This window comes from Filicampus tigris, chromosome 1, assembly GCF_054856515.1.
Source record: "Filicampus tigris isolate MCC_2025a chromosome 1, RoL_Ftig_1.0, whole genome shotgun sequence".
NCBI classification, from domain to species: domain Eukaryota; kingdom Metazoa; phylum Chordata; class Actinopteri; order Syngnathiformes; family Syngnathidae; genus Filicampus; species Filicampus tigris.
Genome location: NC_141217.1, coordinates 34,380,838 through 34,407,509, shown reverse-complemented (window position 1 = coordinate 34,407,509; position 26,672 = coordinate 34,380,838). Strand labels below are relative to the sequence as shown.

General features: G+C 40.8%; 3 protein-coding genes across 10 annotated transcripts in view; 2 read left to right on the top strand and 1 right to left on the bottom strand.

Annotated features, from left to right (window-relative positions):
* LOC147153748 (sentrin-specific protease 7-like) overlaps nucleotides 1–26,515 on the bottom strand; it is a 31,102-nt gene extending 4,587 nt beyond the window's left edge. For 3 of the 8 annotated variants that reach the window (XM_086035638.1, XM_086035647.1, XM_086035699.1), the window contains exons 1-13: nucleotides 25,361–26,515; nucleotides 23,705–23,824; nucleotides 7,246–7,330; nucleotides 7,098–7,141; nucleotides 6,839–7,015; nucleotides 4,421–4,512; nucleotides 4,224–4,348; nucleotides 3,922–4,132; nucleotides 3,658–3,848; nucleotides 2,394–2,427; nucleotides 2,120–2,320; nucleotides 657–880; nucleotides 496–563 (exon numbers count right to left, since the gene is read on the bottom strand). In XM_086035638.1, coding sequence (XP_085891764.1) covers nucleotides 496–563; nucleotides 657–880; nucleotides 2,120–2,320; nucleotides 2,394–2,427; nucleotides 3,658–3,848; nucleotides 3,922–4,132; nucleotides 4,224–4,348; nucleotides 4,421–4,512; nucleotides 6,839–7,015; nucleotides 7,098–7,141; nucleotides 7,246–7,330; nucleotides 23,705–23,824; nucleotides 25,361–25,377 — 1,589 coding nt within the window. In that variant the 5' untranslated portion in view covers nucleotides 25,378–26,515. Of the gene's footprint in view, nucleotides 1–495; nucleotides 564–656; nucleotides 881–2,119; nucleotides 2,321–2,393; nucleotides 2,428–3,657; nucleotides 3,849–3,921; nucleotides 4,133–4,223; nucleotides 4,349–4,420; nucleotides 4,513–6,838; nucleotides 7,016–7,097; nucleotides 7,142–7,245; nucleotides 7,331–7,741; nucleotides 8,029–23,704; nucleotides 23,825–25,360 lie in introns of those variants that run through there. The other 5 variants (XM_086035656.1, XM_086035665.1, XM_086035683.1 and 2 more) reach the window with 5 other exon arrangements.
* ftcd (formimidoyltransferase cyclodeaminase) lies at nucleotides 7,074–21,082 on the top strand. The gene is made up of 15 exons (XM_086035725.1): nucleotides 7,074–7,271; nucleotides 11,148–11,257; nucleotides 12,570–12,753; nucleotides 13,323–13,451; nucleotides 14,436–14,524; nucleotides 15,547–15,726; nucleotides 15,840–15,977; nucleotides 16,616–16,747; nucleotides 16,828–16,889; nucleotides 18,782–18,908; nucleotides 18,986–19,147; nucleotides 19,267–19,310; nucleotides 19,394–19,532; nucleotides 19,628–19,723; nucleotides 20,931–21,082. Exons 2-15 carry the CDS (start codon nucleotides 11,201–11,203, stop codon nucleotides 21,012–21,014), a joined length of 1,623 nt encoding a protein of 540 aa, XP_085891851.1. The 5' UTR covers nucleotides 7,074–7,271; nucleotides 11,148–11,200; the 3' UTR covers nucleotides 21,015–21,082.
* pomca (proopiomelanocortin a) lies at nucleotides 23,177–26,528 on the top strand. Its single transcript, XM_086035738.1, has 3 exons — nucleotides 23,177–23,207; nucleotides 25,756–25,870; nucleotides 25,953–26,528. Exons 2-3 carry the CDS (start codon nucleotides 25,757–25,759, stop codon nucleotides 26,412–26,414), a joined length of 576 nt encoding a protein of 191 aa, XP_085891864.1. The 5' UTR covers nucleotides 23,177–23,207; nucleotide 25,756; the 3' UTR covers nucleotides 26,415–26,528.
* The last annotated feature ends 144 nt before the right edge of the window (nucleotides 26,529–26,672 follow it).

Below are 26,672 nucleotides of genomic sequence, written 5' to 3'. Positions count from 1 at the left end.
TGTGTTCAATGAAAATAATTTCTTGCAGTGGTAAAGCTTAATCTTTCTTACATGTTTAATGTACAGGCGATCTTATTTCAACTAGGACGGTTTTGGAGTCAATGCAGGTTTTGAGAATTATTCAGCACATTTAGAAAATGAAACAATATTTTTCCATTCCAAATTCCTCCAAGTTTTGTACCTTCATTTACAATCACTGTCATTGGATTTAATGTACCTATACATTTTTTGCATGTTTTTCTTGAAAAATCAGAGGTTGTTATTAATATTTGGTGAAATGGTATTTCAATAAATATAAAATTTTTCCTAATGTACTTGTGTTGCTTTGCGTTAAAAGAAAAGCAAAAACAATAATTTACTGTTACTTAAATTACTTAAGCAATTATTTTACTGGTCCAACCCACTCAACATCAAATTACACGCTATGTGACCCCTGCAATGAGTTTTACACCCCCATTTAGACCAGTCACTGGTAAAGTTGAGTCAATCTTTCACCTATTGCTCTCCAGCTGCACAGCAGATGCCTGATTTCTGCAGCTTCTCCTGAGCGGATTGGACATCTCCTGGTAGACAAACACAATCACACATGAGAGGTGGACCGCCCCCCCGCGCAACGACGACCGGAGAGAGGAGACGAGACAAAAGGTTAGTCTTACCGGTGACTGACCCAGCAGACGGAGCAGGTGCTCATCCAGTGGGCTGGGGCAGTTGTGGATGAGTACCAGTCCATCAGTCCAGTTCAGGGGGGAGGTCAGCCCCCCTGCCGAGGAGGAGCGGCCATCCTTGAATTCCGTCATCTCCAACATCGATGCCAGCAATGCAGCCTGGGGCTCAGGAAGCTGCTCTGTCATCACCAGTAGTAGGATGTAGCACGGTGGCCCTGTGGTCCCCAGAAGAACCGGTTAGTTATTAATCACTTCACATGGGGCCACGGAACAACATTTTTGGTCCAGAGAAACAACTTTCTCTGTTTTCATGGGAGACGGCAGATCTTCTCCTTGACCTGGTAGGCAGTTGGCAACCACAGCTCAGTACGCGCTGATATTTTACTGATTAGTTTTGAATGTTAAACAAACTAGAATGACCGCAGGCCGCCACCAAATCTGAACAATTAGGACCCAAGAATATATCACTGTACATATAAAGAAGTCTACACACCACTGTCCAAAAATGCCAGGTTTTTGTGATTAAAGAGAGCCAAGATGACTCATTTCAAATGGTATTCCATAATTAAATGTGACCTATCATCTGTTAAATACACACCTGAGATGTGCACGCCCTCTGCTAACCTGCTGTGGTCAGAATTAGGCAATCAAATTCAACCTTGTGTTAATAAAGGAAGTCAGAAGGCACCTGCCACAATTTCAAGTGCATCTGAATAACCTCAAATAAAGTTCAGATGTTCTAGTCGAATTTTTCTGACTTTTCTTTATTTTTTTTGCTTTGAACTGTTCATAATTGCTCTTACCTTGTCTTAGGCCCCAGTTCTTACGCTGCCACCATCATGCTTCACAGAGTGTATGGTTAACTGAATGAATGAACGAAACTATATTGCTCTTATTTTCATTCATATTTTGGTTATGTATTGTCATACTGTGGTCAATTTTGCCTTGGCTTTTTGTTTATTGTTCTGGATGATGTTAAAGGACAGAAGGAAGTATTTAAACTGTTAAGTTATTGATGAGAAATAGAGGTGGGATTAAATAAATTTTTCTTCTTCCCACTCCTGTTCGAGTGTTAAATGATTTGATTTGAATATCGAACCTGTATATTTTCTGCTTTAAGTATTGCTCAAGTCTTTTTTGTTTGTTTGTTTTTTATATGCAGGTCATATATGTTTTATAAGTAATTTTGCTCGAAACAAAAAAAAAAAGAAAGAAAGAAATATATCTTTTGGACTTATGGCCAAAAAGTTCATAGATCATATTCTTGTATATAAGATTATGTTGCACTGCCAGTGCCTGAAGTCATCATTAGACTAAAAAATGTTGGCAAAAGTCTCAATATAAAATGACAATTTGTAATTGGTGAGTTACTAGTTTTCGAAACAGCATTTCAACTGTCACACTAACATTGATACAGCAATTGAAATAAACTTGACGACTCCATGTGATTTTACCTGGGGCACTGGTGTTCTGGATAAAGGTCATCTCCCTGTGCAGCACGTTGGCCTGAGCGTCCGTCACCCACAGGAAAAGCAGCGATGGAGCGGGTCCGACCAGATCATCTAGCAGAGTACCTCCCAGCGCTACACCACCATCCCATAAACCGTAGCCTCGCAGTTGCGATGCAACCACAGTGACCTCGCCTTTATCCTCTCCTGTTGGACAGGGACAGAGACACATCAGACATCCCGACACACAAGTACACAATTGTGAGGCGAGGTTTGGTACCTTTCAGCGGCAGAATGATTCCACTTGATGTGATCTGGACAGAAAGACACCAATGTTTCGTTACAACCTTACTCATTCTCAACAGTCTAATATCAGAGATAGACAACCAACCAGTGGCAGCTGGTCAATAGAGGGCGCCGCCCCACCAAGCGTGGTGGTCAGCACATTACTTTCTTGAAAACAAAAAAATAATAATAAAAAGATTGATAGTAAATTAAAAAAAAGTCCAAATGTATGTTTTTAAGATTAGCAGGATAAACAGTATGTAGTTAATTATGACTGATATTATAAAATTATTTTTCTTGTGTATTAGTGTGTAGTATGAATCGTTATGCACTTCTGGTCTGACTCATGTAAAAAGTGACTGTAGCTCCTCCTACAGTGACCGACATCACATACCTTAGCCTCTACGCACGCAACATGTACTTTGCTGATTCAATAAAGCAAAAAAAAACAAAATAACAAATATGGGACTTCCGGTCAAGTCCAGCATGTTCACTTACTGCCTGCTGGAGTTACTAATTAGTTATTTCAAGATGTACCTCTTCAACTTTTAAAGTAAGTGTGCTAACATTGGTTGCTAGCTTACTCTTATGCTGATTTAGTGTGGCCGTGCTTACTGAGCAATAATAAACGAGTGAAGACGTCACCTGACGTTGTTTCAGTCATTAAAATAAATTGTTTACATGTCTAAAATGTGGAGAATTTGTATTTCTCGGTGAGCGTAATTCTCTGTGATGTTCAGAGTGGAAGAGGTATGTTTCAATTTAAGTCGAATGGATGGCAGCTCGTAATGTGCAACCCCCCAAAAGTCATTCTGGACTATGGGGCAGTAGCACGGTCGTTTCACCTAGCGGGTAGTGCTACTTAACTCTGAAGCCGATGGGGACTGTGGCAAAGGATTGATTCTCGGTCAGAACACAGTCGGAAGTCTTTTGTGGCTTATTTGATTTTTTTGCCATGCAGTTTGCCTGCTTATATAAAACACTGTAAAAGCCTTGGAAATGTAAAGGACAATGAAAAAGCTCTAACCTTTCAAATATGAAAAAAAAAAAAGATTCGATGATGTAAATGCTTTTTACATGTTCTGAATAATACAAGTAACATTAGTATCTCCCGCCCGCCCTGCCGGAGAAAACTCCACCAGCCGCCACTGCAACCAACAAATGTCTCCGCTATTGCTGACAGACGATGCGTCACCTGTTGGTTCCCAAAAGGAAACGTGTCACTTGGTCGCACATTATGAAATGACTTTACATCTCACCATCATCTTCCCACTGGCATCAGTACACATTAAGCCGAGGTGAAGAGACAAAAACTCCAACTCCAGAAAGGATGGTAGCTGCGGATCTCCTCCTGGTGTCTGATGAGGAATTTGATTCCAAGGAGGAGTTTGGTCGTTCCGTTTGCTCTCATCTCCTTCATCCAGCTCGTCATCTTCACTGGACAAAACAACTGGAAGAAGAGAACCGTTGAAACACAAGATGGTTGAAGCAAGGAAGGTGATTAGAGTTTGCTCGCAACTCACTCGGTTCCGATCGGGGCTGTTTCCTGCTGCGAGAATGAAGACCAGCCACTCTGCTCGTTTTCTTCTTCTGTCTGAAGGCCATCCAAATATTTCTCTCTTTCTCGCCCGGCTCCTCATTTGACATGCTCCTGTTGAGCTTCCTGTTGAAAATCTGATGGGCATGAGGTATTGTCTCTAGTGAAGATGACGCTTCACTTGTAGCTGAAGTAGACTGAGAAAAGGATGAAAGGCAGCCAGATCATTTAGGAAGCATCTTGGCTGACTATACCGCAGCAACTGATTACATGAGCTTTGATCGTCACCTCCTGCTGTCCTGTTTTGTATCCCAGCGAGGAGGAACTCGGCCTCCTATCATGCTGGTGTCCTCTCAGCTCAGTCAGGGAATCATATGCCTCCACGAATACACGTTTACCAGGTGAACAAAAACCTGTAGGGAAACATTTGCATTTTAAGACATGCAAACTTCAAATTGGATTATCCCAAGAACAGACGAGCATACTCTTTCTTATATTTTCACTCTTATGTGTCGGAAGACGCTCTGAGTCCAAGACAGGCGGTAGATAATTGTCTGAAGCGCGCTTTGGGCGCCATCTGGTGGACAAAATGGACAATAAAAAAATTATTTATACAGCAGTACCTCAAATTACAAACCTAATAGGTTCAGTGAGACCATTTGTAACTCGAGGTAGCTTTTCCCAGTGAAATGAATGTAAATGCAATTAAACCATTCCAGCCCCCAAATACTTAGATTTACATTTCATGACATTATCTCTTTTTTGCCACATTAACCAGAAATCCAGTCGGTTGTTGTTTGAATTGTGATTGGAAAAGTGTATGTGTAAAACCCGGTCACACAGCAGGATTATCGGCCCCAAATTAGCCCCGAATCTCCCCTCCCGACAATCGTACGTTGGGGCCGATTCTCGCAATGGCTCCAAAGATAATCTTAGCAGCTAATCCTGCCGTGTGTGGTGTGCTCAGATGGATCTCGGTCATGCGGAAGGACATCCGATCTCAAATCGGGGATAATCGACATTTTGGATTGTTTTGGCCCGACTTTACACTGTGAATGGTGTGCCCGAAGGACAAATGACGCAGCTGATTGGCAGTGACGTGAGGCCAATCAGAAAACGAGGCGATGGGCCGGCGAGGAGGCGGGGTGGGAATCCAAATCAAAACAGTCATGGCGCTACAGAGCCCAATGTCTTTCTTTTTTTGTGCTTTTTTCAGCTAAAAATAATTCACAAACTAACGCCACCGTCAATTTGATTTGAGATCCCTGCTGCCTCTTTGTCTGCCATGTATGTTTACTCGGAAGTCACGTTTAATTTCGAGGGGTTTTGCGAGATTTTCCGTTTGACATCGAGATTTATGTGTCTTTTTTTTTTTTTTTTTTTAGATGTCTATAGCAAACAACAGTGACACTTTAAGTAATTCTGAGGTCTAATTAAGAGTCAAATAAAACAGTACAACTAATGCAATGAGTTCCGCACAGAGCCAATGATGGTTAACTAGCACAAGACAACTTCAACAACTTTTAAATAATTTATCTTTTCTTTTGATTGAAGATAATTCTATGTTTTGCTTTGAATGTTTTAAAGCACTTTGAGTTGCATTTTTATGTATGAAAAGTGCTATATAAATAAAATGTGATTGATTGATTGATTGAAGAAGCACATCACAGGTGCATTCGCTTGTCATGCTGAGACGTTCGCATAATGAAACGTACGAAAATAGAGGAAGCTTTTCTACAAAACAATTGTGCGTAAAAGTTTGTTAAAAGGGTTGTTCGTAATTTGAGGTTCCACTGTATAATTATTTTCAGTTACAATTATGTTGGTAACTAAAACTACTAGAATATTATTCGTCCCCATTTGTAACAATTGTTAAGCAATTTGAGCATTGAAAAACAAATGAAGGAAAGAACATATTTAAAGAGGAAATCTACCTAAACATTTTTTTCAAGAATATGTTCCGAGCAGGCCCACTAGTTGAAACGCGGCATTCTGATTAATATTGTGTTTTTGGAATATGAGATAAGCAGCAGAATACACCCCTTTTTAGCCATCTCATTTTTGCCACATCTGTCGACTGAAAATGACATCACAACTGCTCAGGGCTCGGATAATGACCAATCATGGCTCAGCTTCAGAAAACAGGTCAGCCGAGCAGATGTCATTTTCAGTCGACAGAAGTGACAAAATAGACGCCCCCAGAGATGGCTATAAAACGGTGGATTAACTCTTATTCCACAAACGCAATATTCAACAGATTGCCTTGTTTCAACTAGTGGGCTTGCATGGAACATATTCTTGAAAAAATTATGTTTGGGTTGACTTCCACTTTAACTTTACACTTGATATAAAGAGGATTTCTTACTGCAAAACTTAGACAACATCTTACTTTCCAAATTAGGACGTTTAAAAGTATGTGCGTTAGTAAAGGGTCAACCTGTGTAATTGTTTTGACAAAGGATTGCTCTCTCATTACATTTACAATAAAATGTTTGAATTTGTGTAAATTACTATTATATTGCATTAATGCATTATGTCCAGCTGCAATGAGCAACTGGCTGCCCCCATAGGCAGTCCATATCAAAAATGACATTTTTGTCATACATTTGATTACAAAGTGCATGGTCATATGCAACTTCTGCTAACAATCCAAGCTAATCTTACAAACGATCCAAGACAATAATTTCAACATACACCCATGAGCTTTTGTTTTAGCTGGGGTTTTGGTGCCATCTTGTGGAGTTTTAGAAATAGCACAGGAACCACAAATAAGTGAATGTTTGCGTCAATAGCTGATGACTGGCTCCAAACACAAACTCACGCACACACACGCACAAATAGATGAAATTACGAATAGCGAACGATTGCAATGTCTACTGTATTACTACTGTAAGCAAACTCACCTGTCTAACAAAGGAACTGAAGACCCCCTCGGACCAGGAGCTTCCGTTGACGGCTGTGATTGGCTGCTACTGCCCGCTGCTGCCGCGTGATTGGTCGTTGATGTTTCAGTGGGCGAGCTTTCCAGTCCGATCAGCTTTTTGACAACGTCTTTAAAATACATCTTACCATCATGCGCGCTGTTACAGACACAAAAGAAACGTTCAAGAAATTCGCCCGATTATCATTTATTGTGATACCTGCAGGAGGCGCTCCCCTGACCTCTGACGATGGAGGCTGCCATGACTCCACCCTCGCCCTAATTTCTGATCGAACACAACATTAAAAACAAAACCGCAACCACTTTGGTGCCAACTCTCAGGGGCAATACAGGCGACGAATGCCTTCAAAAGTATTAATAAAAGATCACCTTGAAGTTAAGCGCGGGGCTCAGCGGTGAGTGTAACCGTTGGTGGGAGAAGTCAGACGCTTCGATCGACGTCTTCTTGGGGATTCTAAAGAAAACGTCATGTTGTGACAAATATTAAAAAATATATACTGTATACACACACTCTTTCTCTTCGTCACTAGTTTATGTGGTACTGTTTCGTGTCCGTGCTTTGCTATGCGTGACCTTAACGTTAGCCAAAATAATTCCAAAACTCCCCCCACAAAATAAGGGCAAAACTACTCATAGAAGTAACCGCCGAGATAGATTTGTCAGTGAATGTATACCACACGAATAGGACGCATAAGTTACAATTGCATCAGCATCCTTCGTTAGAATCCACCAAAAGGTTGACCACAGGCGCAGCCGAATGACTGCACATATTTCCCCATCTTAAAAAAAAAATAATAAGCCCGTCCGTAAACGTGTTGCAAAGAGTAACTAGACGGCTTTCGCGGTGAACTTTAATACGACCAACCTACTGTGTGCTGCTGGTAACCCCAAGGTAGCTCGCTAGCTATAGCTACCAAAGCTGCTTAGCCGGCCGGTTAGCTTGTTAACCCGGTACAGCTCAGTGAGCTGTTCGCGTTCGACGTTACCAAAACAGTAAAGTCGAATGACGTACTAACACTTTTGTCATTGCGGTTGATGAAAGGTAATAACTTATTTCCCAAACATGTTAGGAAGCATTTTTCGTCGTCCACAAGTTGAGCTGCATTTTACGTAAACAACGTGCGTAATTTACGTAGATTCACGCCACCGACGTTGAAATATGCTGGTGGGGACCAACTATGACTTATACCGTATATTTTTACGTTTTTAAGAAAGACAAGAAAAGCAGAAATCAAACCATCATACATTTTCATTAGTCCGGTTTAACCACCAGTGGCACACTTTTTATGAGAAATTTCATTTGTCATCATGTGGTTTGGTGTGTTTAGGTCAACACTTTTACAGATAAGGCACCTTAAAAGTATATACAGTATTTCAAAAATATTGCTCAATAATCCTTTATAATTAAATAAAGTAAAAATGTACATGTCTAACTGCAGTTACATTGTTGCAGATCAATAATAATGTAAAGAGTTTTTGCTCTCGGGTACAGTAATTGGTCAAGAACAAATTAAACATAAAACTAACTTTCATATTATTGTCATTTTCTGATAACATCTAACAGACTGTATTAGCCTGAGTGATACTCCATTATGGCAGAAACCATTGAAAATGTATAAACAGTGAATTTATTTCTAAGAGTTCATCCAGGGCTGCACTGACTTTACTGGATACTGAGACATATCAATCAATCAATCAATCAATTACATTTTATTTATATAGCTCTTTTCATACATAAAAATGCAACTCAATGTGCTGTAAAACATCCAAAACACAACATAAAAAGATGACCCGTTGACGCCCTCCCTCCCAATAAACATATATAAGATAAGATAAGATATGTTAAAAAGACATGACAAGGCACAGATAAACCATATGAGGAAAGGCTACCGAAGGGGAGCTCATCCACGCGGAGGGGAATGACAGCCCACGGCCACAGGGGTGCCACCACCACAGAGACCCCTGGAGCGGATTAGCCGGGTGAACCCCACATAACTAAAACCTCAGTTTTGTCCTGATTGAGCTGTAGGAAATTATATGCCATCCATGACTTAATATCTAAAATGCAATTTAAAAGGGTATCAATGGGTCCTGAGTCATCAGGGGACACGGCAATATACAGCTGTGTGTCATCAGCATAGCTGTGAAAGCTGATGCCGTGTCCCCTGATGATATCCCCAAGGGGAAGCATATAAAGATTAAGAAGGAGGGGGCCTAAAATTGAACCTTGGGGAACCCCACATTTAATTTCATGGGTTCTGGAGGAACAAGTATCCATACTTACAAAGAAACATCGGTCTGTGAGATAGGAATAAAACCAGTTAAAAACAGTACCAGATATGCCCACTCGGTTTTTAAGTCTATTTAATCAAATTTGGTGATCTACTGTATCAAAAGCAGCGCTTAGATCCAGTAGCACCAAGACTGTGCGTTTTTTCACGTCTGCAGTGATTCTAATATCATTTAAAATCCTTAAAAGAGCAGTCTCCGTACTGTGGTTCATCCTAAAACCAGATTGATATTTCTCTAAAATATTATTTGTATTTAAAAAATGATTTAACTGGAGAAAAAACAGTTTTTCTAAAATCTTAATTAGAAACGGTAAGTTGGATACAGGTCTGTAATTATTAAAAACACTAAGGTCAGAATTGCTCTTCTTCAGAAGGGGCCTCACCGTCGGGGGAAAGACGCCCGTCTGAAGAGAGCAATTGACTATATTTAAAATCTGTTCCTCAAAGAATCCATAAAATGCCTTAAAAAGAAATGTGGGAATTGGATCAAAAAGGCAGGTTGTAGGATTTACCTGGGAGAAAACTCGACCAAGTGATCTTGCATCAAAAAGGGGAAAACTTTCCAGTGTTTCCTCATGTAAATATGATTGTGCAGGCTTATTAAAACTTGCGTTTTGACGGGCTAAAACACTGGATCTTATGTCATCGATTTTACTTCTGAAGTGGTCTGCAAAGTCCTCACAGAGAGCGTCTGTTGGTCTCTGCGGGGACTTGTCAAAATCAGAGCTAGTTAAAAGTTCAAAGGTGAAGAAGAGAACTCTGGGGTTGTTTTTATTAACTGTAATGAGGTTTGAGAAATAGGAAGTTCTTGCCCGTTTGACTGTTTTACTGTAGGTTTTTAGTTGTTCACATAATATTTCGTAGCGTACTGTAAGATTACTTTTTTTCCACCTCCTGGCTGCACTCCTGCATTTTCTTTTTGATATTTTGATTGCATTGTTTCTCCACGGCGGTACAGTCTTTGTTTTTCTTGTTTTAATTAAAAGTGGAGCTACTGAATCTAATGATGATATTGTATGTAAAGCAAAAGACCTGTCAAAGGGCCTGCGAGAAAAGGTAGTTGAACTTAACAAATCAGGAAAAAAAAAATCTAAAGATTTGGAAATAGCAATTGGTAAATTTGGAAATGGCAATCAGTAGTGTTCGAAGTCCGATAAAGAAATATAAATGTACATTTAAAGTTTCTGTTGATACCAAGCCATCGTCAGGTAAACAAACAAAGATTTCAGCCACAACTGCCATGAACATTGTTCGGAATGCAACGAAATTCCCAAAAGCAACTTCATCTGAAATACAGGCTTATTTACCGGTACACAAGCGGGCTCTGGCTGTGTTGTGTAGTGTTTGTCTCCCTGTGCTTATGTGGGTTTTGTCTCTGGGTAACACTCCAAAAACATGCACGTCAGTTTCATTGAAGACTCTTAATTGTTCATAGGTGTGAATGCGTGGCAATTATATCCGTTCCGCCTTAAAGGGAAAGTCAACCCAAACATGTTTTTCAAGAATATGTCCTGTGCAGACCCACTAGTTATAATCAGCTTTAACTCAGAGAGGTTAAAAAGATTGTTGTCTTCTCATTTCAAAGAGTTCGAGTTTATGTTCAACCAAAGGGGACAACATGGCTTTTGACCTCCCCAAAATGATGTTTCTCTTTGAAGATTCCAGTCCGTCAGAAATAAACATGGGAGCATGCTGATGTGATCTTTGCTTCTTGGTTCCTGCTGACGGATCACATAGTTTTCTGTTTTTTTTCAATCACTGGCTTGAAATGTTAGCGATGTTAGTCAAGTTGGGAGTTACTTATTGTGAGGAGCTGAATGAACTTTGAGCAGACATCCTACCAGCTGATTGATCATTTAGCACCGTCCGGTTGCAGCGCATCTACTAGCTTGCAGGGGCGCTTTCTGCTGTGTACACATTTGTGATGACCTACTGTTAATGATTCAGCTGAGAGTGTGTTTGTGTCTATATGTGATTCAGGAGCCAACGGATGTGTCCGGCCAGTTCTTGACGGAGGTCAGTGAGAAGACATTATGGCAGCAGAGCTGGTTGAATGTGTCCCCAACTTCTCAGAGGGCAAAAATCAAGAGGTCAGTTTTTTTTTAGTTTTTGTGGGATTAATTGTCTGATGTCCTATTGCTTGTTTCTTTCCACGCAGGGTTTGCCAATTTTGTCCTGTGAAGCCTGGTGATCTTTAAAAACATGCTTATTTCACATGTGTTAGGCCCGCTGCACACTGAGGGGCGCAGTAATCGCGAAAAAAAAAATAGTCAGCTGCACCTGAATACAGTACCAGTTGATTAACTCTTGGACACATAACCAACAACGTTTTCGCCACATACAGTACGGAAATATTTTTTTTCTTGAAGCACAAACAACAGCGGTTTTCAAGGAAGAAGCGGATTTCCCTGTGCTATAGATGTAACACAAAGAGAAGTGAAGGAGACAGTGTGGATATTTGGGAGGCGACCACACTTGTGTAGCTCAGTGACCGAGACTACACACGCTTCACTTTCTAGCCACAGGTACTTTGTACATCTGAAATTCTAAACACTGTATTGTAAAACGCAAAAAAACATATATGCTGTATTGGTACGGCTCGGCAACTGGCTCTCGCATCATACTTGTAAAATGTTTGTTTTTGTTGTGAAAGCTCATTTGACACAATATGATATTGATTGACTGTTATGGCTGCGATGTTGACCTGATTCACGTTTCCAATTACAGCAAAACTAGAGGGCAAAGGCCGACGACTCATAGAAATAAGTGAAAGAACCCCACACACTGCCCGGCAGTTCAGTGGCGTTCGGTTGTGTTGCTTTCTGTGCAGTGGCCCTTACTTATTACTTAATGCACGTACGTATAAGTGAAAGGTGCGCATAAAAAAAAAGACTTGCACGTGAATGGAAGAATATGGACTGTAGAGAATGAATGCTCCTTTTCCGGAATAAAAGTTGCAAGAGGGGAAAATAAAGTTGATTTTTGGAAATGTACTTGTTAAAATATGACTTCCTTCCCTTGGTGAACTTTGATTTGATAGTTTACAACTTTTCACCCCGTCAAAATATATTTTTGTTCTTAACCTTTTTTGATCGTAATCTTTCTTTCCTTGATATTCTCATGAAATTAGAATTGCTTCTCTCAAAAAACAATAAAAGTGAATTCAATCGCAACATTGCAACTTTGTTTCTGGAAAATGGACAACTTTTTAAGTCTGGGGTTAAATTTGGGGGTGCACAGGGATGAACCTGACCGTTATGTTTGATTGATCGTTAGGCCTATGAGGGGGTCCTTGAAAACAATTCTCCCCGTGAAGGGTCCATGAATCCAAAAAAGTTTGAAAAGCCCTGATTGGAGCGAGATAGACAATGGATGGATTTGATCATCGTGGTCAACTTTCAGGTCATTGACGCCATCTCGGTGGCCATTAGCAGCACGCCTGGATGCACCCTGCTGGATGTAGACCCTGGAGCCTCCACCAACCGAACCGTGTACACGTTTGTGGGCTCTCCTGAAGCTGTGGTGGAAGGAGCGCTGAATGCCGCCCGTCAGGCATTCAGCCTCATTGACATGAGTCGCCACTCGGGTAAGTCCACAGTGTGACCGGAACATCATCTGCTGGCACTTGTGTCAAATAATAATGATAACTCTATTTATATAGCACCTTTAAACTCATAGTGGAGGGGGGCAGAAGAAAACATCACATAAAAGTCAGTCTACTGTATAAAAGTGAGTTTTAAGAAGTGAGGATGCCCCCCAATTGTGCATCTCCTCAAGCAGGTCGTTCCAAATTTTAGGTGCCCCAGCGGAGATGGCGCAATCACCTTAACTTTTAAGCCCCGACTTTCAAACAACCGGAACGCCGACACCCAAGGATCTGAGGCTGTGGGCTGGCTCATAAGGGGTTAAAAGTATGCTTATATAGCTCGGAGTCAGGCTCATACGTGCTGTGAAAATCATCAGTGAAATCGTCAAAACCTGTTGTAAAACTAAACGGAAGCCATTGGAATGACGCGATGACCTCTGTTTGGTTTGCGCTGCTACATTCTGAACCAACTGGATGTGAGAGATTGATTTTGATTGATACTGCAGAGGAGTGAGTTACAGTGATCTGTCAGAAACGGAGCACATGGATAAATGTGTGCGTACGTGCAGGTGAGCACCCTCGTATGGGAGCACTGGACGTCTGTCCTTTCATTCCTGTCCAGAATGTCAATATGGAGGACTGTGTCCGCTGCGCCAATGTCTTTGGACAGAAACTGGCGGACATGCTGCATGTGCCAGGTTGGATGCCACATTGTTTTGAAAAGAAAAGTCAACATAAATGCTAGGGGTGTAACGGTACACGTGGGTGTATTACTACGTTTCGGTATGGCATGTTCGGTTCGGTCCACTTGCGTTCGGTTCGGTCCACTTATTATAGCGCGAGATTAGGCACAGGTGCTATTATTCTGGCTGTCCTGTTAAAATCGCCGATGGGGAAAGGTACGTGTTAAGTCGGCAATGCTGCGGGTAGCACGTCTAACATAATAACACTTAAAACAACATCATCCGACTTTGAATGTTTCCTTGCCGAGGAAGCAAACAGTCTTTTTAGCAAAAATCTAAGTACAACATCACTTTCCTTCGTTCTCAGCTGCTCCTCTCACTAGCCGTACGATGCATTCATGAACCTCGGAAACATCACAACTCAGCAAACCACAAATCCGACCACAACACAGATAACCCAATTCGTTACAATATGCTGTTACACATTCAAAGATTTGAATGCCTAAAAAGTGTAAATAATTTCATAAAGACTTTAAAGTTACTATATTTCATTGTAAAAAGAGTTTTAATATAGTTAGCAATAATTCTAACCGTTATTGTATGTATTTTTTTTCATCACAAAAAGTGTAGATATGTACTGTAATGACAACTTGAATACTTAGATGTGTCATAGTCATAGGCTGTTGCTGCTGAGTGTTTAAAGATTTCAGTGTCTTAATAATTTATAAAATCAAGAGATCTTTATTGTTAGTGTATTTTTTATTCTGGTGTAATTTCTTAGAATATCACCCAAATAGTTCACTTTTATTTAATTTTTGTAAAGAATATACCGTTCTTTTCCAAATAAACATTTAAAAAAAAAAACTGTTTGTTTTTTTTTGGTACCGAAAATATACCGAACCGAAGTTTCCAAGAAACCGAACCGAAATATGATTTAGCGTACCGTTACACCCCTAATAAATGCTGAATATAAAAAATGAACTAGCTTTGTTTCCTCAGTGTTTCTTTACGGCGAAGCAGCACACAGCGAGGCACGGAGGGCTCTTCCGTCTGTGAGAGCCGGCGAGTATGAAGCTTTAGCAGAGAAGGTGGGCTATGACCTTGAAACCAATTAGATGCCTGCCATGCACAACATTGTGGAACAGAATAGTGATTTACAACCACTTTCATTAGAGATCATCAGGTGTACACGGCAAATTATTATTAGTGCGGATGTTTCTTTGCTCAAGTGTGACATGTTTTCCAGAATATTTTCTATGCAGGCCCACTAGTTGAAATACAGCTTTCTGATTAAGATTGCGTTTGTGGAATATAAATTACGCAGCAAAATGCACCCACTTTTAGCCATCTCAGGGGGCGGCCATTTTGTCACTTCTATCGACTGAAGATGACATCGAAAATGCTCGAAATGATTGGCCGTTATCTGAGCCCCGAGCAACTTCGCTGTCATCTTCAGTCGACAGAAGTGACAAAAAAGCCGCCCCCTCAGCTAGCTAAAAACAGGTGGATTTCTCATTTTCCACAAACGCAATATTAATCAGAATGCCATGTTTAGACTAGTGGGCTTGCATAGAACATATTCTGGGAAAAAAAATATGTTTGGGTTGACTTCCTCTTTAAGTACATCTGTACTTGTTTTGTACTTCTGTTTGATTCAGTGAGTTGAAAGTCTATTTTTTAATTATTCAATTCTCTGTGCTTCTCTACTTAATGACCAAGTGTGAGTGTTTTTGCCACCTTTGGGTTTGGGTTGACCCTCCCTTTAAGGGCTTTGCTATCATCTGTACACAGTTACAAACCCCTTTCACTGACTGGCGTTAATTATTTGCAGATTTATTTTCGTATTTTTATTTGTATTCCTTATCCTTTGCGAATAACAGAGGTTCACCATGTTTTGTGGCATTTTTTGGTGGCGTTCCCTTAGAATTTTCTAATCTATCGATAAATATGCCTTGACTCAATAAAGGCTGGAAAACACTGATATACGTATAAAATCAGGTATCTTGAATTCACTCGATAATAACCACTTTCATCGTTATCATTTGTGATATATTTTCCATTACTCCCTAATTGTCCTGAAAACAACTTTTTGCATGATTCTACCATCCAGCTGAAACAGAAGGAGTGGGCTCCAGACTTTGGCCCCGCCACCTTTGTGGCATCATGGGGTGCCACGGTCACGGGCGCTCGTAAATTCCTCATCGCCTACAATGTAAACGTGATCAGCACCAAGGAGCAGGCGCATCGCATCGCACTGGACATAAGGGAGCAGGGCCGAGGAAAAGACCAGGTGCATGTTGGGAATATTTAACTTCATAATGCTCCCTTAGTTACGAAGAACATGTCAAACATCATTTTTCATCAACTCCGATGATGAGATGTGTGTGTTTGGCTACATCCCAGCCAGGGTTGCTGAAAAAGGTTCAAGCCATTGGCTGGTACTTGGATGAGGCCAATATCGCTCAGGTGTCCACCAACATCCTGGATTTTGAGCTAACGCCCCTCCACTGTGTCTATGAGGAGATCTGCAAGGATGCGGAGGTCAGAAGTTCCGCAAAACTTTTATGCACACCTCAAAGCGTAGTCTAATTGAGCGCATGGGTGGAGTTTTCTTTCTTTTGGTATTTTGGGTAGACTAGCGCAAATGGGCGCGGGCGTTTGAAATCAAAACACTACTACAAGTAAGCATGACATGACTAAGGTTTACGCGGCCACTTGACAGCAACATACAGACACGAAACAATGAACAGACACAGACTGACAGAAAGCAAGAAACTAAATGCAAGATAACTGATGAGACAACGAGGTACACCTGGACAAGACGAGCGGTTGAGGAAGTTAATTGGCAGACACCAGGTACCGGACTGACAAGAACAGATAGAAACGATAACCTAACACGTTAAGACAAGGAATATGGAACACAAGAAAAAGACACGTCATCACACAATACTGAACTGTATCATTTAAACTAAATCAACAAAAACACAATTCATGACAAGTTCACATGAATCATTACAATTATCTGACCACAGCTATTTGACAACAGTCCGTATTATGTTTTGTCTGTGTAAAATAGATAGTCGAGAGATAGGTAGACTCGGCCTCTTGCGAACTTTACTTTGTAAAAAGTGGAACCCGAGCCGGAGTCCCCTCTACTGACAATGCTCACACGCCCTCAGGATCTGAAGCTGCCCATCGTCGGCTCTCAGATTGTCGGTTTGATTCCTCTAAAAGCTATTCTGGATGCCGCAGACTTCTACATTGAAAGGGAGAAACTCTTCATCATGGAAGAGGAGCATAAAGTGCGCCTGGTGAGGGAAGCTTGACTTCATTAATTCTGTCACATGGCTCCGCATGGTACTAACCTTTTCAACCTTGCGTTTGTGATCAGGTGATCAGCAAGCTGGGCCTCGATTCACTGGGTCCGTTCAAAGCGAAGGAGCGAATAATTGAGTGAGTTTGAACTCCTCTCAAGGTCTAACATGTGAAGCGTGTGACACTGAGACTTGTACAAGAAGTAATGATGCAACACCTTTACTTAAGTAAAAGTTGTTTTTTTTCTTTTTTAAGGAAGTAGACTCTGTTGTTGCGACTTTCAGCCTTTTCCATCAGAGGGCAACCCAGAGAGATCGATGGAAAAAAAAACAACTTCTCTGCACACAAAATAGTTTCCCGCTTTTTTTCACTTGCATACTGGCAAGGAAGGCTCAAGCTTTCATGCTATCAAAAAGAGTTCTCATAGCTTAGCTTACCAAGTGACTAACAAAAAATACAAAATAAGCAAACAATAACAAAAAATCAACACCTTCACCTGTATGTGTTTTTTTTTTGTTTGTTTTTTTTCAGAAAAGAGGAATTTTTTTTAGCTGCTTTAGCTGGTGACTTTTAGGCTGGCACAAGACAAACATATTTACCACAAGTAGTTTTCGTAGCTGACGCCATTAAAGAATTGCCCTAAAGTCCCTGTAAAACAAAAACAAATACTATGTCTGCTAAATTTGACACACAACAGACAAGACTAGTGTTAACAACCCTGCCCAATTTGAATGATTACAAAAATCGGCAAGTATATCAAATGAAACTTCGAAGTCGTGAAAAATGAAGTTGTTCACTCTGCTCTCAGATGCTGCGGGTGTTTTCCATTGAATGCCCTGAAACCATGCCCCACTCAACTGTCATCTGTCAATCACATACCATTTATACCACTTGCAAAAGTAGATGCTACTTCGTCTAGCATCATTCTTATATGGCGAAAATATATCCGCTTATAACCTCAGGTGTTTGAAATACATCCCACCGGGTCATCACAACAACAAGGCGCTCTAAAGCGGCCATACCAATGCAACGCTTTTGTCCACATGCTGGCTCTCGTACCCGACTCTTTTCCCCCAGTTGCGATTCCGCCTTCTCTCCGAGTCGTGTGCACACTCACAGCCGACTTTGAGGCGCGTTAAATCGGCCACGCCAATGGACTTTCCGAAGAGAAGATGCATTTTCTGGGTGTCCCTACAACTGAGTGCACGCAGTCCTCGAATTATGACGTACGCGACCTACGACGTTTCAACTTTACGACGCCCGTGCCTCCTCCTCCATTTTGTCCCCAGCACCATAGTGACTACGTTTACATGCAGTCAATACTCGGGTTAAAGTCAAAATGCCGATTTCTGAAACATTCTGAATATCCCGTTTACATGATTGAGCGGACAGAGTTGCTCCGGCATTCCAATAACCCACTGTGTACGGCGACACACGATGTCATGACGCAAATGGACGTCATTTCCGCTGGTTACTTTCAACTGTCAATAAAAGACTTGATATTCATGTCATTCCACCACTTGAATGAAGTAGCCGGCTTCCTCCTCCAAAAGTGTGCTTTTGTACTGCGTCTCTGAGCTTGTTTACCTCTGCTTGTGTATTTTGCGCCAAACAACGCACTTCCGCGTACAAACACTTCCTGTACGACGAAGACCAGCATTCCTTGCGGTTGAGCAGTGAGCGTGCGTAGTGTCTCGATCTCCACTTCTCAGCAGTAATGCTAAGTACAGCATTTTATGCTTTTTATTTTAATGTCTTTTCATTTTTTTTATACAAAGTATTGTGACGTAAATTTCGACTTTAACGGCGAAATCCGACATTCAAGAAATTCGTGTTACATCGCCAGTGTAGGAACGGAACTCGTTCGTACAATGAGGACTCCCCGCACTACAAAATTGTCAGTCTTTCCATATTTTTCAGCAATTAACTTCAAACATGTATTAGTAGAAATAAACCCTCGAGTTCACTTTACCGGGTCTTCAATCACAGTAATGGAGTATTTGTACTATGTTACTTCCCACCACCAACAGGTACATGGTGAGGTCGCAGGACAACGGCCGCCTGGCCTCTCTTTCCCTGCAGCAGTTTGTTCGCAGCGTTGGCGCTCGGACGGCTGCCCCCGGCGGAGGCTCAGTCTCAGCCGCCGTGGCCGCTCTGGTAACTTTGCGCATGACAAAAAAAATGGTCGGATTGCTAAACCTTGTCATCGTTTGTGACGAATTTTTGTGCTGCAGGGAGCAGCACTGGGCGCCATGGTGGGCCAGATGACATATGGCAAGAGGCAGTTTGCGGCTGTGGACGGTGTGATGAGGAGACTGATTCCTCCGTTTCATCACGCCATGAACGAGCTGCTGGACATGGTGGACAGTGACTCGTCTGCCTTCAACAGCTACATGGTCTCGCTTTCAGTGCTGGATTACTTGTTATTTTCTTCTATTCTTTATTTTGTACAATCTACTGATCTTTCAGAACATATCTGGTCTTGTGCTTCATATCAACTCTGTTTTGACTTTAGGCAGCGTTGAAGATGCCCAAAAATTCTAAGGAAGAAGTAAAAAGGTAGAAACACGTCAGAGAGAGCTAGTTTTGTCTTGCGGCAGCATGGAAACATTTCATTTGGACGATGTGTCGTTTCCTGGCAGGCGTGAAGTGGCCTTGCAGGAGGGCCTGAAGCAAGCAGTGAGTGTGCCGTTGGCCCTGGCGGAGAGGGTTAGCATCCTCTGGCCATCACTTGAAGAACTTGTCTTATACGGGAACATCAGCTGCAAATCCGATATTCAGGTGGGGAATAGTCAGCGGAGAAATCGGTCTTGCGTTATCATGAATTGTTTGAGCTGAAAGCACCTGGGTCCGAGCATTGTCTGTGTGGCTTGCAGGTTGCAGTAAAAGCGTTGGAGACGGCGGTTTTCGGGGCCTACTACAACGTCATCATCAACCTTCAAGACATCACTGATGACAATTTCAAGATGGAGGTAGGTTTCCACATGCCGTTTGAATGCGAGTCATAACGACCCTTTCACAATTGTGCCGCACGTACTTTCAGGTGGCAAAAGACAGACCTTTCTAGGATTTTAGCCCTCTTCTTTACCACTGTAGTTTGAATGTGTGAAGTGTCAATTAAAAAGATGTTACGTGAGCTAAATTGCTTTCAAGGGAGATGAAATGCCGGTCATAATTTACATTTCAACAGGTAAGGCCTGATAAACACTCATTTTAAAAGATTACACTGGTTACAGATTTTCTTAAAATCAGAAATGGCTTTTTGATGCTGATTTTAAAAAAATGTCTTTACTTTTTTTTTTTGAGGTACATCAGGTTTTTGAGATTTTTTTTTTTTGACCTATAAAAGCTTGTGGAGTACAGATTCCATTCATTGTTATTTATAGCTATAATGTTTCAGATAAAAATCCACTTGTTGCTGAACCTAACCCTTAATTCCTAAATATTTTACTATTTTACTTATGTTATTTTTTTTAAAACACACAAACGTGTATACAAGTCCGTGCGTCTGGCGCGCAACTCGCCGTTAATACACAAGCAGAGGAAAAGAAGACAACCATGGCAAAACTCACACGTGGCTACGCGCAGCACACTTTTTTTTGAACAGGGAAGAAAATTACTGCTTTATTTCTGTGATGAGCGACATGAATATAATGTGTTTTATTGACGGTAAAAAGTAAACGCAAGAACGCTGTCCGTGCCTCGCCGTTGAATTCAATGCGGGAGTAACTTTGCACAAGTTTTTGTCATCAGTTCAATTCAAGTGGTACTTTGGCACCGTCAATGTAAAAACACAACTCATATTTTTGGGGCGCTAAAACAGTTACGATGGAACAACTTTAAAATATAAATGATTGTCATTTATGGCAACAATGTTAGTTGGCACAACAAAGCAATTAAGTTGTTTGCTCCAAAACAATATGCTGAATTTGTTTTTACTCATATCTTTAAGTTGGGACTCGGGGGACAATACAAGGGACAATTAGTTCTGTAAACTCTTATTTCTTTGGTGTGAAATGAGGGAAAGCCAATTTTCACATTAACAAAACCCAAAATAATTTGTTGAATTGCCCAACTTAAAATTTCAATTTGAGTTGACCCACTTCTTTTCTTTTGTTTTTTTTGTGTGCATTTGCAAGTCGATCTAACAGTCACTTGTTCTCCCGTCCTATCTTGCAGACTCAGTCCAAAGTTTCAGCATTGTTACAGGAAGCAAAAAATTGTGCCTCCACCATCCTTGAAGCTGCAGACAAACGGATTTGAACCTGGGTGCTTGCTTGGTTCTTGTGAAAAATTGTGCCGTGCAAATCCAATAAAACCTTGTGACGTCAGATGATGGCTGAAATGTTTGACCACAAGTCATTAAAAAGTCTTTGTTTTGGGACGGTTTGTCTTAAGAGCCATTACTTGGAAACCCCTCCGATATGAGCCTGTTTGTCAGGGATGTTCAAGGCCACAGGAACGGCTAATGGCGCCACGTGTTCCATTAGAGACAAAACTATTTTTGGAGGAATGGACATATGACCTTTAAAAGAAGTGGAAAATATTCTAAATGGTCCAAATGCATGTTATAGTTCAGGTCCAGTGTTATTTATTCACTTCACAAGACTTTATATGATGTTATTTAATTCTTATTATTTAGATTACGGATAGATCGATATGCTTTTTTCAGGGCCGTCACCGATTATTAGTAGTCAAGGCGGCCGATAACCGATATTTGAAGCCGATACTTATTTGATATCAGATCGAAAAAAAGGGGTAAAATGGTGTCAAATTTATGAAAAATAAAAACTCCAACACTTGACTCCGTTTGAATGCCTTTAAGCCCATGTTTATTAAACAACTTTAGTGATTTACAAGATGTTAAAGCTTTTCTAGATCTTAAAAAACAGACATCTTTGTTTTAAGTCTCACAAAAAAGTGCAGGTAGCTCCCAGGGCTCCGCTGCATGTCTTATATAGTTCAATGAAAACAAACCTCTTACAGTAAATAGTTTTCTAAAAATCCACTATAACTGAAATGTTTATCTTTCACACATCTTTGTTTTAAAGTTCAAAAACATAAAAGTGAATCCTCAACGCAGCTACTAGCCAGAAAAATAAGCATGTTTCCAAGACCGGACTTTCACACGCAGTACTTTGCCGTCAATTTTTGCACTATGCACAGCACTTGGAGAGGTGGTTGTTTTAAAGTGCTCTATAAATAAAGTTGAGTTTAGCTTTTCATGACATGGCTTACACACAGACACGCACACACTGGCACTCACCCACGTCCTACTTTTATCACCATTTCCCTATATTATAAGCAACTTCTCTCAGGAGCCATGTCGTTCACAAGGAAAATGAACTGTTGTGACATTGGGGAAGTGGTTAACTTAAGGCGCAAGGCAGCTTACTGTGGCGAGCAGAACTGTCCCTTGTGTTTATATGAAATAGAAGGGCTCATAGTAATGTGACAAGTGAGTATAGTAGACTGACATTTACTAAAATTTCGGCAAAGTCTATTGCATTACTTTGAACTACTAACTCGCCGACTCCCGTCGTGTATGTGCCTGGCTCGTCCGGGAGACACAGAAAGAGCGAGCAGGGAGCAAACACGCAGCTTTACGCTGATTGGCTGTTACGCACTGCACAAGGAATCAATCAGATGGTGCTTTGGGCGGGCCAATTTGCCTAAAATGAAAAAAAAAAGGCAGATGCCGATAATCGCCAAAATGCCAAATATCGGCCCCGATAATCGGCCTGGCCGATAATCGGTCTATCCCTAATTTAGATGTTATTTATGTCATCAACACAACCGCATCAGTCACCTCTGCACCACTATTCTTCTCTTACAATCAAAATTATTGAAATTTGAGAGGGGCTGTAACGTAAGAGGAAACTATAACTTCAAAATGAACAGAAACTGTACAAACCGGGAACGATTGTGTATGTCATTGTGTTGGGTGAGGGTGTGGAACAGTTTAGTATAACTTCCAGTATGTTAAGGTTGAAAAGTATAGAGAATTTAAAAAATCTCAGAAGTAAAGTACTGAAGCCTACAAAGTCATGGACAATCTTATTGAGCGATGCTGAGCCTGTAGACAAAAGAACACCGGGGCAGCAGGTGTGCAGACGTGTAACCATACACTTCGGTTTGCAGGTTAAAATCCCAATGACGACATACCGACCTGGTGTTAATCTACAGAATCCAACGTTTGACATTTACCACACAACGGCAAATGGGCTTTTTCATAACGTGCGTGGCTTCCATGATGAAGTGATGCCCATTAGTGATGCTTTTATTACATGGCCAATTAATCAGCAAATTATTCGTCAAAGAAAGACTGAACGTCTGGTGATAACGTCATTTGTGCGTGTGTGGCCGTGTGTGTGCGCGCGCGCTGTTGGCTGACAATATAAAAGTGGGCTGATACAAGAACCCAGCAATCATCAGACAACAAGACAAAGAGGAGAGGTAAGACTTACTTTTGTTTTCCTTCTTTCATTAATAATGCTGCCCAATTTTAATTAGTATTTTTGACACTGATTTAAAAATGTTTTTGAGATATCTTTTTTTTTAGTTTGACCTACAAGAGCTTGTGCAATATGGATTTTACCATGTGTTGTAATTTATCACATTTTAGAAAAAAAGGCCACCTTTTAAACCTTAATTCATAAATATTACTAAATATATTACTATATATACACATTACGGTTTTATTAGATTTTTATGGTATTATTATGAAATCTGATGCTATAGAAAAAAATGAGGGCATTTTAAGAATCGGTGCAAAAATTTAATATGAAAACACTTGCATCTCTGATTAAAAAATGCAGTTAAAAATTAGTTGGCAATGTTATGTTCAACTTTCTTGTGTAATAGATCTTTTTGAGTAGATTCAATGCAAAAATAAACAAAAACACAACATAGCGATGTATTAAGAAGAAAATCAATCCCCCCCTTTTCTCTACCTCTTGATGGTTGTGGGTGAGCTCACTCTGGACGAGAGGGAGGGTGTACCCTGCATTGGTCGCCGGTCAATTGTAGGGCGCATGGAGACCGACAACCATTCATAGTCACGTTGGTTGTCACTGCCAGCGTGGAAAACCACAAAATCATCAGTGACTTACAGAGTCAACTTATTTTCAGATAATCAAGTACCAAAAAAAACCCCCACCCAACTCAAAGATAAACTTTTAGATTAAATACTCTGGACTCGTCAAATGCAGAAACAAACACATGATGCACAATTTAAGTCAATTTTACTTTATAGCTATTAGGATAGTCCACACAGGAAGGCCTTGATTTGAATTCAGAACCTCAGAACTGGGATGCAGACAATGTAAAGTGACAAAGCACTACTTTTGTCTAAATGGAGCTCCTCACCTGACTTAAAGATAGTTTCATAGCCACAACATGGCATCAAAGTAATTAATAAAGTGATACGTATAGTAGTTGTACCGTAAGCTTTTGTTGCTTTGGCTGACCACAAAAACAGCATGAGTTTTTCAGCAAATAACAGTGGATAGGTTTTGAATTTTTTTTTTTTTTTAAATCATAATCTGGGAATTTGTGAATACCGACCTGCACAGGCGTTCACTGTAAATAATATTTCATGATGCTAAACGTGATTAAAAAAAGAGATTTAAATTAACATTAATTAAATATATTATGAATATTAGGATTATCACATTAGTCATTTAAAACGTGTGCGTATGTGTGTCAGTGTTGGGAAGTAAATAAGTACAAATACGTTACTGTACTCAAGGAGATTGTTCATGTCGCTATCTGAAAATAACCTGAGTATTTATTTTTCTGAAAACTTTTTAGTTTTCCAGTACTCCTTCCATTTAAAAACAGATATCTGTACTTTCTACTTTTTAAAAATAAAAATAGGCTATCAGCTTTTTTTTCGACATTTGGGGATGACGCTGATGATGGTAACAAGATGTCTCAAGCACTGTCAACATCTATTTTGACTAAGATGCAAGGAAAGGGGAAAACAAAAAATCTCCATCTAATATGAAAAACATACATCCAAGCAAGGGAAAACAAATGTTTGTTTTCATGAACTGATTTAGAATTTTTTGTTAGTCAGTTCACAAGGTTGGTAAAACAATGACATGTTGTTTTGGACAAAAACATTTCTGAACATATGTAAAGTATTTCTTCTTCTTTTTCTTCTTCTACTTCTTATTATTATTATTATTAGCCCGAGCACTATGTATAAAGACAGTGATGCCTTGAAATGCAAATGACACGACTTACGAATTGGTTGAGATACGGACGATTTTTTAAAATTATTTGATACGAGCACTGTATGGTGGCAGTGACTCAACTTTACAACAAACAGCACTTTTGATGGATGAACAATTGTTCTCAAAAGATGCTTCAAGCGCCCATTAGAAATTTACAATCACAGTAAACATTAAACAAAGAGAATTACACATTGTGTACTGTATTTAAAACAACCACAGCTTAGCCTTTAGTCTGCCAATTGAATGCTAATGCTAAAACATAATGGGGAAACACCATAAAAGAGCTAACGAGTAGCATGTAGCACCTATGTGGCAGTGTTAGAACACTTTACTCAACTCATACATGCAGAAAGATAATATAAAACTCACTGGCATGTAGTCTTCATCACTGCAAAGAACAACTAATAGTACAGTATGCTGAGGAGTTGGGACGTTTCCTCTGTCTCCATATGTATTCTTACGTCTGTACGCTGCCACCAGGTGGTCAAGGAGCACAAACAAGAGGGAGCGGGACAATCTGATTGAAGCTTAAAAGTGTGCCAAGAACTATTTAGTTATGTCATTCATGTAAGTTTTAGTACAACATTATTGTCCTATTTTTGTCATTAGAGAGACAAAAAATAAATCATTTATTACTTTTGTACCTCAACACGACTCTGTGTTGACTTTATTACAGGAGTTAATCAGCACTTCTTTAACCACAGTCCTTTTTATACAAGTATTTCTGTCTTTGTGTGTGTGTGTGCGTACCGGCTAATTGGCAGGATGTGTTCTCCATGGCTGTTGGTGACCGTGGTGCTTGTGGGTGTGGCCAGAGGAGCCGCCAGTCAGTGTTGGGACCATGCGGCCTGTCAGGAGCTGGACTCAAAAAGCATGATGGTAAAAGACGATGGTCGCCTCCTGTAGGTTATCCTGCCAAAGTGCAACCTAACGTATTGGTGTTTACATCACTTCACTTCAGGAGTGTCTGCAGTTCTGTCACGCTGACCTCAGTGGGCTGAACCCCAACCCGGACCCATTCCAGTCTCCCACTACGCCTTACTCTGACTCCCCCCACCCTGCTAAGCGCTCTTACTCAATGGAGCATTTCCGCTGGGGAAAGCCCGTAGGCCGAAAACGCCGTCCCATTAAAGTGTACACGTCCAACGGAGCACAAGACGAGTCGAGTGAAGTTTTCCCCGGGGAGATGAGGCGCGATTTAACCAATGAGCTGCTAGTGGGTGCAGGGAAGGAGGAGGTGATGGAGGAGGACGGAGTCCAGAAGAAAGACGGCTCCTACAAGATGAAGCACTTTCGCTGGAGCAGCCCTCCCGCCAGTAAACGCTATGGCGGCTTCATGAAGAGCTGGGACGAGACCGAGCAGAGACCACTGGTCACGCTCCTCAAGAATGTCATCAACAAAGATGGACAGACGCAGAAGTAGTGACATGGCAAGTGGTCAGCAATGACTTGATGTGCTGACCACCAAGTGTGTTTGAACCACTACTGATTGTAAATATTGACGACATGGAAACATAAAAAGTTCTGGCAAACAAAAGCATTGCAGCCTGTTTCTTTGAGTCTCGTACAACTGCCATCTCACCCTAAAACACTACTGGGGGCAGTCTCACACACAAAAATGCTTGCTTGCGCACATGGGCGGGTCTAGGATCTGAAGTTCGATAGGGGGACATTCGGCTGG

What these genes read in the sequence shown, in the direction of transcription:
- pomca (XM_086035738.1), top strand. Translation starts at nt 25,757, where the DNA reads ATGTGTTCTCCATGGCTGTTGGTGACCGTGGTGCTTGTGGGTGTGGCC. An exon ending in TGGACTCAAAAAGCATGATG is followed by an intron (nt 25,871 to 25,952) that starts GTAAAAGACGAT and finishes ACTTCACTTCAG; the next exon opens with GAGTGTCTGCAGTTCTGTCA.
- ftcd (XM_086035725.1), top strand. Translation starts at nt 11,201, where the DNA reads ATGGCAGCAGAGCTGGTTGAATGTGTCCCCAACTTCTCAGAGGGCAAA. An exon ending in GGACATGCTGCATGTGCCAG is followed by an intron (nt 13,452 to 14,435) that starts GTTGGATGCCAC and finishes TTGTTTCCTCAG; the next exon opens with TGTTTCTTTACGGCGAAGCA. An exon ending in CTGCCTTCAACAGCTACATG is followed by an intron (nt 19,148 to 19,266) that starts GTCTCGCTTTCA and finishes TTTTGACTTTAG; the next exon opens with GCAGCGTTGAAGATGCCCAA.